Source organism: Mesoplodon mirus (genome assembly GCF_964341445.2).
Source record: "Mesoplodon mirus genome assembly, chromosome: 9".
NCBI classification, from domain to species: Eukaryota; Metazoa; Chordata; class Mammalia; order Artiodactyla; family Ziphiidae; genus Mesoplodon; species Mesoplodon mirus.
Window position 1 is genome coordinate 91,177,533 of NC_138985.1, and position 14,211 is coordinate 91,191,743.

The 14,211-nt window shown below is 43.1% G+C and overlaps 1 protein-coding gene across 2 annotated transcripts in view; it reads left to right on the plus strand.

Moving 5' to 3' along the window:
* Positions 1–14,211, plus strand: part of SND1 (staphylococcal nuclease and tudor domain containing 1) — a 424,510-nt gene that overhangs the window by 33,379 nt on the left and 376,920 nt on the right. For both annotated transcript variants that reach the window (XM_082632934.1, XM_082632935.1), the window contains exons 3-4: positions 7,932–8,052; positions 12,113–12,191. In XM_082632934.1, coding sequence (XP_082489060.1) covers positions 7,932–8,052; positions 12,113–12,191 — 200 coding nt within the window. The remainder of the gene's footprint in view (positions 1–7,931; positions 8,053–12,112; positions 12,192–14,211) is intronic.

Here is a 14,211-nt window from a genome sequence, read left to right on the forward strand (position 1 = left end):
TGAGGTAGAATTGTATTGCTATAAACTTCCCTCTTAGAACTGCTTTTGCTGCATCCCATAGGTTTTGGGTCGTTGTGTTTTCATTGTCATTTGTTTCTAGGTATTTTTTGAGTCCCTCTTTGATTTCTTCAGTGATCTCTTGGTTATTTAGTAGTGTATTGTTTAGCTTCCATGTGTTTGTATTTTTTACAGTTTTTTTCCTGTAATTGATATCTAGTCTTATAGCATTGTGGTCGGAAAACATACTTGGTATGATTTCAGTTTTCTTAAATTTACCAAGGCTTGATTTGTGACCCAAGATATGATCTATCCTGGAGAATGTTCCAGGAGCACTTGAGAAGAAAGTGTATTCTGTTGTTTTTGGATGGAATGTCCTATAATATCAATTAAGTCCATCTTGTTTAATGTATCATTTAAAGCTTGTGTTTCCTTATAGCAAAGCTATACAGGCAAAATCACACAAAGAAGCATCACACACAGACTCACAGAAAGAGAAAATGGAAAAACAATATATCTATACATTAAAAAAAAAAAACAAGGAAGAGAGCAACCAAATCAATAAACAAATCTACCAATGATGGTAAACTCTAAATACTAAACTAAGATAAACATAAAACCAGAAATAAATTAGATGCAGAAAGCAAACCCCCAAATCTACAGTTGCTTCTGAGGTCCACCGCCTCAATTTTGGGGTGATTCATTGTCTATTCAGGTATTCCACAGATGCAGCGTATATCACGTTGATTGTGGAGATTTACTCCGCTGCTCCTGAGGCTGCTGGGAGAGATTTCCCTTTCTCTTCTTTGTTCGCACAGCTCCTGGGGTTCAGCTTTGGATTTGGCCCCGCCTCTGCCTGTAGGTCGTCTGAGGGCATCTGTTCTTCACTCAGACAGGACGGGGTTAAAAGAGCAGCTGATTCGGGGGCTCTGGCTCACTCAGGCTGGGGGGAGGGAGGGGTATGGAATGTGGGGTGAGCCTGAGAGGGGCAGAGGCCAGTGTAACGTTGCACCAGCCTGGGGTGCGCCGTGTGTTCTCCCGGGAAAGTTGTCCCTGGATCACGGGACCCTGGCAGTGGCGGGCTGCACAGGATCCCGGCAGGGTAGGTGTGGATAGTGTCCTGTGCCCACACACAGGCTTCTTGATGGCTGCAGCAGCAGCCTTAGCGTCTCATGTCCGTCTCTGGGGTCTGCACTGATAGCCACGGCTCGCACCCGTCTCAAGCTCATTTAGGTGGTGCTCTGAATCCCCTCTCCTTGGGCACCCCAAACAGTGGTCTCTTGCTTCTTAGGCAGGTCCAGAATTTTTCCCAGACTCCCTCCCGGCTAGCTGTGGGTCACTAGCCCCCTTCAGGCTGTGTTCGCGCAGCCAACCCCAGTCCTCTCCCTGGGGTCTGACCTCTGAAGCCTGAGCCTCAGCTCCCAGCCTGCACCCACCCTGATGGGTGAGCAGACAAGCCTCTTGGGCTGGTGAGTGCTGGTCAGCACTGATCCTCTGTGCAGGAATCTCTCCACTTTGCCCTCTGCACCCCTGTTGCTGTGCTTTCCTCCGTGGCTCCGAAGCTTCCCCCCTGTCACCCCCTGTGTCTGCCAGTGAAGGGGCTTCCTAGTATGTGGAAACTTTCCTCCTTCACAGCTCCCTCCCACTGGTGCAGGTCCCATCCCTATCCTTTTATCTCTGTTTTTTCTTTTTTCTTTGGCCCTACCCAGGTACTTGGGGAGTTTATTGTCTTTTGGGAAGTCTGAGGTCTTCTGCCAGCGTTCAGTAGGTGTTCTGTAGGAGTTATTCCACATGTAGATGTATTTCTGATGTATTTGTGGGGAGGAAGTTGATGTCCACGTCTTACTCCTCCGCCATCTTGAAGCAGGCTCCCTATTTCAAGTATTTTTATATCACGGGACTGATGACAAATCAACAGTGGCTTGCTTCAGTTTATACATTCACTACCTTTAATCCCAGTAATCCCAGTCTCTTTCCGTCATACACTTTCCCATAGGTTTAGAGCCTTTTCAGGTTTATCAGTGTTTCATGCCTCTTTCTCTGGAAACAGGTTAGTACATTTCCTAGGTAGTCTCCGCTGTTTGAGGTTGGCATTAGTTATGGCAGAGCTCTTTTATTTATGTTTGAATTCTTCATTTACCTTCAAAATTCAGAAGGATGCACAGTGAAAAATCGAGTTCTTCTCCCTGGAGACTACTGGTGTTATGGCAGTCTTGAATCTCCAGAGGCGTTTATCACCTATACAAGCAGACACTCATTTTCTTTTCTTTCTTTCTTTTTTTTTTAATTGAAGTATAGTTAATTTACCATGTTGTGTTAGTTTCAAGTGTACAGCAAAGTGATTCAGTTATATGTATTTCAGATTCTTTTCCATAATAGATTATAAGATATTGAGTATATATAGTTCACTGTGCTATACAGTAGATATGAGTAGTACTCATTTTCATAAATGGTAGCAAATACTATAAATGTTAGGACTGTGCCTTATTATAGATTCTTAATCTGGAATCTGTGTCCTAAGGATGTCTGTGAACCCCATGAAATTGTTAGCAAAATTTTGTGTAAACATGCATTTTGAAGGGAGGAAGTTATCAGTTTCTTAGGGCAACTTGTGGTTCAGTAGTTGTCAAGAACCATGTGTTATGGCGATTTGACAAGCTTCTGAGCTTTTGTTCCACCATCCCCTCCAGCCCCCTGCTCCCCCATCTCTAATGCCTGGCCAGCTTGCCTTCTTTGTGGTCTGCCTTGGACTCCTTAAGTTACCTCTCCAGGCAGCTGCCATGAGTCTTCTTGGCTCCCGTACTTTGAAACATCAGTTCTTGTCTCTTCAGTGGTGCTTTGGCTATCAAAAATGAAACTTCTGGATTCAAATTATTTGTCTTTTGCCTCAGCTTGATGATGATGGGCAAGTTGGTACCTCAGCTTCCGTCTGCTGTTTTCCTCCCATGGAAGTGCGGGAGAAAAAGCAGCTCACGGGGTTCTTTCATTTAAGGAAAAACATGCAGTTTTTTTCATCTATAATAAAAAGCATTTTGTTTGAATTGAGAAGATAGTAAAGCAGTGTTATAGGAAATAGAGACAAATCACCCCAAATTCTATCAACAGCAATTAGATTCTTGGGATAATGACTAAATAGACAAAATCAGTTATTTTCCATTGTCCTCTCTCAGTAAGCACAAGTATTGGGTTACTCTATACCTCAGGGTTGTTCAGTGTGGATTAAACAAGATAATGCGGAATTTTTAGCCTGGGCCTGTAAGCTACTTAACAAATGTTAGCTGTGGTAATCTCTAGGGCTATTTAATTTCTGCTACTACAGAGACTTCTCGTACTGTTAGTCCAAGTGCTGAAGATTAAATCTCTCTCAGCGCTTTTCAAATTTTGGGTGCTAAGTGCTTTTCTTGATCAACGTTTTGAATAGTTCTTTCCCTTTCAGTTTTGTGTTGTGTAACAGCTTGCCTGCTTCTAAGAGGAGAAGAGGGTTGACTCTGGTTGGCTAGAGCCAGTCAAGTTCATTTCCCCAGAAGGAAGAAGCAGTGTTGGCTGTAGGGAAGAAGGGTTGGGTTTTAATTTTCTGTTTCGTGGATGAGAATCAAGGCCAGTTGGAGCTTGTTCTGAAGCGTCTTAGCTGTAGCCTATGTAACAGTACAATAAAATCTTACCAGAACTATCCCACCTGAGAGAATACCATGTAAACTGATCCCTGCTCTCATTGGAGTTTCATATATTTATACAGCCTAGTGGTTTTTGTCTCTTCCAGAGCAACTCAGTTTCTCCTAGTAACTCTTCAAAGGTCCCTGTGACGTGAAGTATTTGAGAGCTACAGATTTCACCCTTTGTCAGCCACAGTCCCTATTTCTGTGTGCAGTAATCTAGTCTCTCCTTGCCCTGCTGTGATTTGGTTTTGCCCCCACCATGCCCTTGAAGGTGCTCTGGCTCAAGTTAGCAGTGACGCCAGGTGGTAACCCAATTCCAGACACCCCCGCCAACCTCCAGGCTTTTATCGAGACCTAGAGATTCTGCCTCCTTCAAAATCTCTCTTCTCTGTTCTTGAAACTTCATTACAATTGCTATTGTTCTCTGTTCAACTCTGGAATGTTAAGGTAACAGTCTTTCTGCCTTCATTTTCCTTCCCTCTGATTCCTTCTCTGTATGCTCTCAGATGTTTTTGAGATATAATGTTGTTTTTTTTTTTCCTGGCTCAGTATTACTGCCAGATACTTCAGTGATTCCTCATTACCGCTGGACAAATCTAAATGCCTTAGCCAGGGTTACAATCCCATTTGTGATTTGACTTTTAGTCTTCTCTTACTGAACCCCCTCTGGGATGCTAAGTCCCACCCCTGAGGAAGTGTTCGGGTCTCCTAACAGGCCACCTGAGTCCTGCCTGCTCATGCCTTGGCTCAGCTGCCCCCTCCAGCGGGAGCTCCGTCTCCGCCTTGTGCCCCGGTGATTCATCCTATGGAGAAGTCACACCTGACATCACCTTTCATCATCCCTTTTTTGTGCTGTCATCCTATTCCATGTTTATATGTCTCTGTACTCGGTTGTCGGCTCCTCAAGGGGAGGGACATCTCGTGGATCAGTGGATTGTGGAATGTAGCACTCCTTTCTCTCTGGCTTTCTGTAGTTTTGGAGCATGTCTAGTTTTGTCACATTCAAACAGAGTTGAGGACATGATTGCTTATTTGCTTCTCTTTGTATCACTGTCCCAAATATCATGCACTTGATTATTCTCTGCCTTCTTTCATATCTGCTTTCAGAGAAACTTAGCTCTCTCCTAAGTCCCGTGACAATAAAAGCAGCTCTGCTGTGTGTCCCCAGCCATCACTGCCCTGTTCCAGCCTGATCCCCAGCATTGCCTAGCTACTCTACGCAGCCTAGATACTGCATTGATGGGCACTGTGGGAATTATATATTTATTTCCCACAGATTTCTTGAGCTCTCATTGTACGTGAAGCTGCATGTTGGTTTCATGCGAAATACAGAAATGAATGTCACAGTCATTCTACATTCAGTGGAGCTTTTGAAAGTTGGGGTGGTGGCATGGTTGCAGCAGAGAGGGATTAATTACATGAGCAGGTGGGACAGTGGGATGATCGAGCACTGGGCCAAGTACAAAAGTAGCTAGCTTTGAGGGTTTACATTGTTGTGGGATTTAATCTTGTTTCAGTAGTTTAGGAGTCTACCTGGTGCAAAGAAAAGATGGGAATTAAAATTCCATCTGTCGTGGTAGACACCAGAACCTTGCATGGGTCTGGGAATGGAGAGCAAGCTGCTAGATCACCTGCCATTGGGCATTCTAAAGGGAAGAGGCAGTTTTGAGTCTCAGCTACTTAACAGCCATTGCTTCCTAGGTGGAGCTCTGGCACATCATTTGACCAGACCAGTGATTCTTCCTATTGGGTCATTGTGGCCCTAATGTGATGAACGCTTTGAGTCAGTTTCTGTATACATAGGGTTGTTCTGGGAGGCTCTGCTGGGATGGCCTTCCCCATTAAGTAGCCTTCTGCTGGCTGTCCTCTGTGTGGACACCTGCACAGGATTCTCTCCTGGAGTGCTCTATTGCCCTCGGCAGGAGTGATGCGGTCACTCGCTTTCCTGAATCTTCTAATCGCCTCTCTTCATAGCTCGTATCTTGTCCATTTATTGAATTTGCCTGACTCTGGATGGAACACAACTTGAGAAGGCTGGAATATTAGAGAAGCTAGGTTACCTTTCTCTCGGATAAGGTGTATGTCCTTTTCAGGACATCCAGTGTAGCTTTCTCTTATTGCCCAGTGACTGACCAGCTGTAAAACATGAGGTCCTGAGAGAAGGGTGCTCCTTCCTCAAGCCTTAAAAGCTTTTAGTAATTCTGCCTAGTCGGTAGAAATTGGAGGTTTCCCCACAGGGGTTAGCTATTTCCTTGTGAACTGACCCTTGATAAATGAATTTTTACCGAAGTCTTGGCTTCCTTTAGGGGTATTTTGTTTTGTCAGAGCTTTGCATTTAGGAAAGCAGTGTTTTACTGAACTTTAGGTATTAGTGTATTACTCAAAACTGAAGCCTAGACATTAGATCTATAGCTGAGGATGTTTGTAGAGGAAGTGGATCACTAAGGTGATAAAAGTGTATGAGGCTGTGTTAGTGGGTGTCTGTGATGTGGCTGGTAGCTGGGCTCATTATCAGTCATCATACTCTTTGGTCACAGTATCTGTTTTCATTATTATGAATGAGGACGGGTAGAACTGGGAGATTAAAATGTGGTGACCTCCACATTGCCATTGAGTGGTTGGTTCTTCTGCTTGCTGGCACTTTGCAGAGAGCGCATTAGATGAAGGAGGATAAGCTTGTTTTTGTGTCTTCAAGAGCACTTACTCAGGATTAGTTCTTCCTAGAACTATCCACAGTTGTCGCTGTCTAACAGTACTGCTTTTGTGAATACCAGCCCAGTGGGTTGGTAGACTGCCACATTTAAACTGGCTTCTGGTTTCTGGGAAGTCATGGATGTTTTTCTTCTAGAAAAGCTTCTTGGCTAACCCCATGGAATAATCTTCATGGACTGAAAAGGTTGGCAGACGCTTCCTTTTCAGGTCACTGATATACTGTTTTGCCTTTACTGTGTGTAGCCCATGTTCTATGGCTCCAACTGGTAATAGACAACGCATGCATATCATATACCACTCTGCCCTTTTATACGCTGTATTGTTCCTGCACACGAACTTCTGCAGATCATGTACGCTTTGAGCTCTTGCCCTCTCCTTCCTCATTTCTGTTCTAAGGGAACTTGGGGCACTGAGCTAGGTCCAGACTGTAAATTCAAGTGCTAGTGACCACTGACTATGACAGTGCGGCTTCAGGGGAGACATCTCCCTTTGTCTGTACCATCCCAAAGTGATGGGGGAAAAACCATCCCTTTGCACAGTATCTTTTTATATATATATTTTTTTCTTTTTAATTTTTTTTTTTTTTTTTTTTTTTTTTTGCGGTGCGCGGGCCTCTCACTGTTGTAGCCTCTCCCATTGCGGAGCATAGCCTCCGAACGCTCAGGCTCAGCGGCCATGGCTCACGGGCCCCGCTGCTCCGTGGCATGTGGGATCTTCCCGGGCCGGGGCACGAACCCATGTCCCCAGCATCGGCAGGCGACTCTCAACCACTGCGCCACCAGGGAAGCCCTATTTTTTAATTTTTAATTTTTATTTTTGGCTGCTTTGGGTCTTCCTTGCTGCGCGCAGGCTTTCTCTAGTTGTGGCAAGCAGGGGCTACTCTTCATTGTGGTGCGCGGGCTTCTCATTGCTGTGGCTTCTCTCATTGAGGAGCATGGGCTATAGGTGTGTGGGTTTCAGTAGTTGCAGCTTGCAGGCTCTGGAGCGCAGGCTCAGTAGTTGTGGCACACGGGCTTAGTTGCTCCGCGGCACATGGGATCTTCCCAGAACAGGGATCAAACCTGTGTCCCCTGCATTGGTAGGTGGATTCTTAACCACTGCACCACCAGGGAAGTCCCTGCACAGTATCTTGAGATCACATGCAGACTCTGTTAGTACCCATTGTGGATGTGTGGCTCACTCCTTGTATCTGGGTCTTTAATGAGTGACAGGGAAGAACCACCATTGTCAAGCTGATACCTTACCAGCTAGACAGTAGACAGCAGACAGCTAGAGAGTAGACAGTGATGGGGATGGTGGAGGGGTGGGCATGGGGGGAATTCCTAGTGCTGGTGTCTGGGAAACCATGATGCCTGTTTTTAGGGCTCGTGCTAGTTAAACCAACTGTTCAACCTGCCTTTTTTAGGAGCCCCCTAAGCGTATGATCCATGTTGTGTGTGTTTCATTTTTATATTCTCCTCAGGGCCTAGTGCATGGCCAGGCTATTGAAGGAGTGAAGTTGCTTGGATGTTGATTGTGTCGTGTGAGAACTGCCTAGTTCTTGAACACGTTTATTTTGTCTTTCAGCCCTGGGCATTTCCTGCTCGAGAGTTCCTTCGGAAGAAGCTGATTGGGAAGGAAGTCTGCTTCACGATAGAAAACAAGACTCCCCAGGGGCGAGAGTATGGCATGATCTACCTTGGAAAAGGTGAGTACCAAGGTGGAAAGGTACTCATTTTTCTCTAAGTCTGAAGTTCCTCCAAAGACTGGTTTTCATCTGGCGGAGGTCGCTCTGGGAGGGTTGGCTGTAGGTCTCATTGGAAGTGCACAGAGCTCGTGGCACGTAGGTGCCCTGGTACTCCTGCTCCTAGTTTACTCCTGTGCCCGCTTTCCTGGCTTGGTTTAGGTGTGCGTGTAAGCGTAGAATTATTTTCCCCTGTATTTAGGCCGTCAGCCTGTGGAACTCATTGGCTCTGTGCTTCTAGGTCAGAGTGCTAATTGAATTCCTATAGATTTCCTATTGCATCTTCTATTTGCTTTATCTATCTTGTGGCTTTTCTTCTCCTCCTGGGGACTCTCTTTAGGGAAGGATGATTTGTTTAGGGCTTGTGGTTTTTTGTAAGCCACATGACTTGGAATGGAATGGAATGGAATGGAAAGAACACGGGCTTTGGAGTGGTGTAGGTGTGGATTCCTGGCTCTTCTACCATGTACTCTTACTTAACCCGTAACTGAACCTTTCCAAGCCCTAGTTTCAATTGTAAGTTATAGAGAGAGTTTAAAGAGATGGTATGTGTAAAGCATCTCGCTCCAGCACAGAGAATGCACTCAGTAAATATGTGTGTGTGCACACATACGCCTGTTGTTTAGCTGGGCCGGATAGCTTATAGGATATTAGGTGTTCTGGTCTTTTTTGCATTAGGTAGAGGGAGAGTGAGATTGCACAATGGAGTTTGAACAGAAATAGGACATTGAAAGAATTGGTAGAATGTTTTCCATAAAGCATTCAGATGAACAGGAACACTTACGTTCATCTGGGTTATTTGGGGAGCAGACACCTTTTAAAGTTTCCTGTGATTATTGATAAACTAGCCTTCTAACTGAGCTGCTTTAGATAATCTATTTGCCTTGGGTGACTAGTAAGCTGGAAGTAAGCAAGCAGAGTATATGACAAGGCTAACAATATCCTTTTAGGATTCTGATTTTAAGTATAGAGGTCTTAGACAAGTGAGTTGTGGATGACCTTGGAGCCTTCTTGTCCAATTTACCCAGTAGAGAAACAGCCCTTTTAGCAAATGGCTATCGGCATCCTGATTGGGAAATTATAGAAATACATGGAATCATTTCAAAAAGAGAAGTAAATAAATTTGCCTTTTACCCATAATTCAAATAATATAGTAGGTAATAAAACACTTAAGCATTATTGTTGGAGGGCTACTGGCTAGGAAGAATGTAAGACAAATAGAAGTGTACTGTCTTCAAAATGCAATTGTTCGAGAATTTCATTACCCAAAATAATACAATTCTGTAAGAGCTGGTCAATCTTCTGTTACTGGACAAGAGACCTCACTGGACTATAGAACATTTTTTCGGTACAGATATCTCTATGGAGAGACCACCTGTAAGTGTTCATTTAAATAACCTTAGTCTCCAACTATAAAACAGTCTATTTAAGGTAAGAGGAGCTGGCATTTAAAATTTAAAGTTGTTTTTAGAAAGTTTGTTTTTCAAACTGACGCAATTTACAGAGTGGATGTAATTTAGCATTTTAACATACTAATGTGTTTAATAGAATCTGGTGCATAGGAGGTGATTGATAAATAATTACCGAGAGAATGATTGAAATCATCTACATCTTTCAGTTTTAAAGGCTTAAATGGCTTAAAGTTTAATATTTTCACTCAGATACTTTAACCAACTCTCACTGCCAACTGTAATGAAACAGTGCCTTAGCTAATTAATTAGTGTTCATATATTTAGCCTATTTTATGGCTACTCTCTTTTTTGTCTTTTGGTTTTTTTTGTTTAGAAAAAAGATTTTCTTTTGCTATATGTAGATAGATAAAGAATTTATTTAACTATAGTTGATTTACAATATTGTGTTGCAGGTGTGTAGCTTCAGATTCTTTTCCACTATAGGTTATTATAAGATACTGAATATGGTTCCATGTGCTATACAGTAAATCCCTGTTGTTTATGTGGCTACTCTTTTTTTTTTTTTTTTGCGGTACGCGGGCCTCTCACTGTTGTGGCCTGTCCCGTTGCGGAGCACAGGCTCTGGACGCACAGGCTCAGCGGCCATGGCTCACGGGCCCAGCTGCTCCGCGGCATGCGGGATCCTCCCGGACCGGGGCACGAACCCGTGTCCCCTGCATCGGCAGGCGGACTCTCAACCACTGTGCCACCAGGGAAGCCCCATGGCTACTCTTTTTGTGATGGACGAGAATGACAGAATTTGAGAGTTTGTGGTTAACCCAGAACTTATTAAAAAAAAGAGAGAGAGATGATTGATTGGTCTTCAACTTTTGGAGAAAATATAGTCACCCACCTGCTCTGAGTACCAGCCCCAATTGTGACTTGATCACAATCATACCTTGATTAGTAATAAGCAAGCATCAGATCTTTTCCCTACAAATTCCCTGTTTTCAGTATTCTACCCACCACATTTTGTTACCTTCTTTGGGAGTTTGGCCCAGAGAATTGTATTTTTCTCCCTTTTGAAGGAGCAATGAACTCATTTAGAAGTGGGCCAGCCAGCAGCCCTTTCAAAGCACTCTGTGCCAAAGAACTGTCTGAGAGCTGTTGCGTTTGCTGTTGACTGGAGATTTTATGGCCGTTCGCCTTGTTTGTACCAGGCCTTCATTCTTTCTACCCCCGACCTCTTGGCACCTTACTGCTCAACTTTCCCCATCATCGTGGAGTCTTTCCTTTTGACTTTCCACTCTGTGGGATTATTCCTGTTGCTTCGAAAGAACCAATGTAATATTTACTGATGTCAGGTAGCTGTGTGTGTCTGTGTCTGGCCTCAGCAGTAACCTCTGTGGAAAGGTTCTTGTGATCCACGCTCAGCTTCAGAACCTGAACGTTCTTTGCGTGAATAGCATTCATCTCAACTTTTTTTTTTTTGGTAGTAGGAACAGGGGCTTATGATGTGCTTCAGAAATTTGGACAGGGCCAATGGCAAGGCATTTAGATTGAGTTTGGGGGTGGTATGTAAACTTGTTGTTGCTTGCGGAAGTCTATGTATAGTGTACTGAATACATAAACCTTAGAGAATTTTATTCTATGCTGACGTTACCTATCAGCTAGACTGCTGTGTTTCAGTTTATCTAGGAGCTTGTGCTCTGCTATAAAGACTTTTATGTGGTGATTCCCTCGTAGGTGTCTTCTTTTATCATTTTGGCTGACAAGCAGAGATTTAAGAGAATACAGAGAGCCTAAAAGCTTTTTCAGTAGCATGGAAATGCAATTAATGTTTCAAGTGCTCAGGTGGCACCTAATCAGGTTGTGTTTTATGTTTCACTTCATTTTTCTTGCCTGCTCTGAAGGCTGCTGTGTGAGATTGGAAATCGAGATGCTGTCCCCTGCATCTCTGAGACTAGGAGAAAGTGTTTGTCAAATGGTGTAGCTTGCTTGTCTTGGTGGCCTCTTGGAGCAGAGAACAGGACATCCTGAGAGGAACTGGACTTGCCAGTGTGAAACATCGTAGGCAGTCCTAAGTGAATCTGTCTGATTGTCCAGGTGGGAGGCTGCCTTTTGATTCTGTTGTGTGAATTCCTGCCATGTGCTTGGCACTGCGCTTGGCGATTTACACACATTTAATTCTCACAAGAACCCATCTCGGGAGGTACTCTTCCCATTTTATAGATGAGTACGTGTATCAAGATGCTGAAAGACTATTAAGTGGCAGAATTTGCATTTGGTGCCAGGCCTCTCCTCCTTAGGTCAGTGTTAGTTATCCTTTCCTGGGCTGCTGCATGTGTCTTGCTTCCCTGTCAGTCTCCTGGAGTTCCTGAGATTGCCTTTGGCTCAGGAGATACACTAGAAAATTAGTCCAGAGAAGATTTATAGACCTCTGGGTCCTAGAGACTAGACATTTTGGGGGAGAAGAGGTTTTTCGGAAAACCCAACCCTACCTTGCTGCCTTGTCCCGTTCGCTGGCAACATCATTCCTTGAAGAGCTACGGGTGAAAGTGGTCCCATTAGGGCTCTCTTGCTATTGGAGATAGATTTAAACACAAGATTTACACCTCTTTTTTCCTCCTCAGATACCAATGGGGAAAACATTGCAGAATCTCTGGTTGCAGAGGGATTGGCCACCCGGAGAGAAGGCATGAGAGCGAACAAGTAAGTGTCCATTACTCTTCTGACTGTCTGACTTCCTCTCACACCACGGTGAGAACTGTGGGAGTCGACTTTGCAGTGGCTTTGCTGCATTTTCATTCCTGCCCCCGATATAAAATAGGTAATATCTGATGTTCTCATGGCTTCTAGGATATTCCTGCCCAGGTGTACGTGTGTATTTTTCTGAGTGAGGAGGTTACTCGGCATTCATTAATGGCATTTGATGTGTATAATTCAAAAACAGGCTTGGAGACGAAGCAGTGCTGTTCTTACATTCATAAAAATCAGTAGACTTATGCCTTACACTGTAGATATTGAGTTCCAGAGTATTTATCCATCCATCCCCAAATATTTATTGAGCATTTACTATATGCCAGGCTGTGTTCTAGACACTGTGAATATAGCAATGAACAAAGACACTTAGCTTCTGCTAACAATTTAACAGGGAGACAGACAACAAACCAAACAACAAGTAGATGTATGATATTATATGAGGTACAAGGAATAAGTAAATGTAAAATAAAGCAGAGTGAATAAATCAAATTTCAAGCAAAATCTGCTGCTTGGAATCTAGCAAAACTGACAGGGGCTCAGTGGTTATATTTTAAGGTCAGGGAAAATTTCTCTCTCTCCAAAGCCTTTTAGGCCTGTTTTGGTTTATGAATCTGTATATACTTAAGTAATAGGTAAAATGTATTTGTTGTTAATGTCAGTGTGAATTTGTTAGAAATGATTTTTAGATATGTAAGGTTTGTAGTGCATATATCATGTTAGGTTCACTCAGTAGGATGGGCTGCAGCTGGCTTTAATTACCACTTTAGTCTCTGAAAAGTGTAAGCTACATCAGTAATTTGGAGGCTAAAGATACTAAGGTTTTTTTTGTTGTTGTTGTTTGTTTTTTTAGTTTTATTTTATTTATTTATTTTCTTGAATTTTTGAATTTTATTTTATTTATTTCTTTATGCAGCAGGTTCTTATTTGTTATCCATTTTAAACACATCAGTGTATACATGTCAATCCCAATCGCCCAGTTCATCCACCACCCCCCGCCCAAAACTTTTCCCCCTTGGTGTCCATACGTTTGTTCTCTACATCTGTGTCTCTATTCCTGCCCTGCAAACCGGTTCATCTGTACCATTTTTCTAGATTCCACATGTATGCATTAATATACGATATTTGTTTTTCTCTTTCTGACTTACTTCACTCTGTATGACAGTCTCTAGATTCATCCACGTCTCTACAAATGACCCAATTTCGTTCCTTTTTATGGCTGAGTAATATTCCATTGTATATAAGTACCAGATCTTCTTTATCCATTCGTCTGTCGATGGGCATTTAGGCTGCTTCCATGACCTGGCTATTGTAAATAGTGCTGCAGTGAACACTGGGGTGCATGTGTCTTTTTGAATTATGGTTTTCTCTGGGTATATGCCCAGTAGTGGGATTGCTGGGTCATATGGTAATTTTATTTGTAGTTTCTTAAGGAACCTCCATACTCTTCTCCATAGTGGCTGTATCAATTTACATTCCCATCAACAGTGCAAGAGGGTTCCCTTTTCTCCACACCCTCTCCAGCATTTGTTGTTTGTAGATTTTCTGATGATGCCCATTCTAACTGGTGTGAGGTGATACCTCATAGTAGTTTTGATTTGCATTTCTGTAATAATTAGTGCTGTTGAGCAGCTTTTCATGTGCTTCTTGGCCATCTGTATGTCTTCTTTGGAGAAATGTCCATTTAGGTCTTCTGCCCATTTTTTGGATTGGGTTGTTTGTTTTTTTTGATATTGAGCTGCATGAGCTGCTTGTATATTTTGGAGATTAATCCTTTGTCCGTTGCTTCATTTGCAAAAATGTTCTCCCATTCTGAGGTTGTCTTTTCGTCTTGTTTGTAGTTTCCTTTGCTTTGCAAAAGCTTTTAAGTTGCATTAGGTCCCATTTGTTTATTTTTGCTTTTATTTCCATTACTCTAGGAGGTGGATCAAAAAAGATCTTGCTGTGATTTATGTCAAAGAGTGTTCTTCCT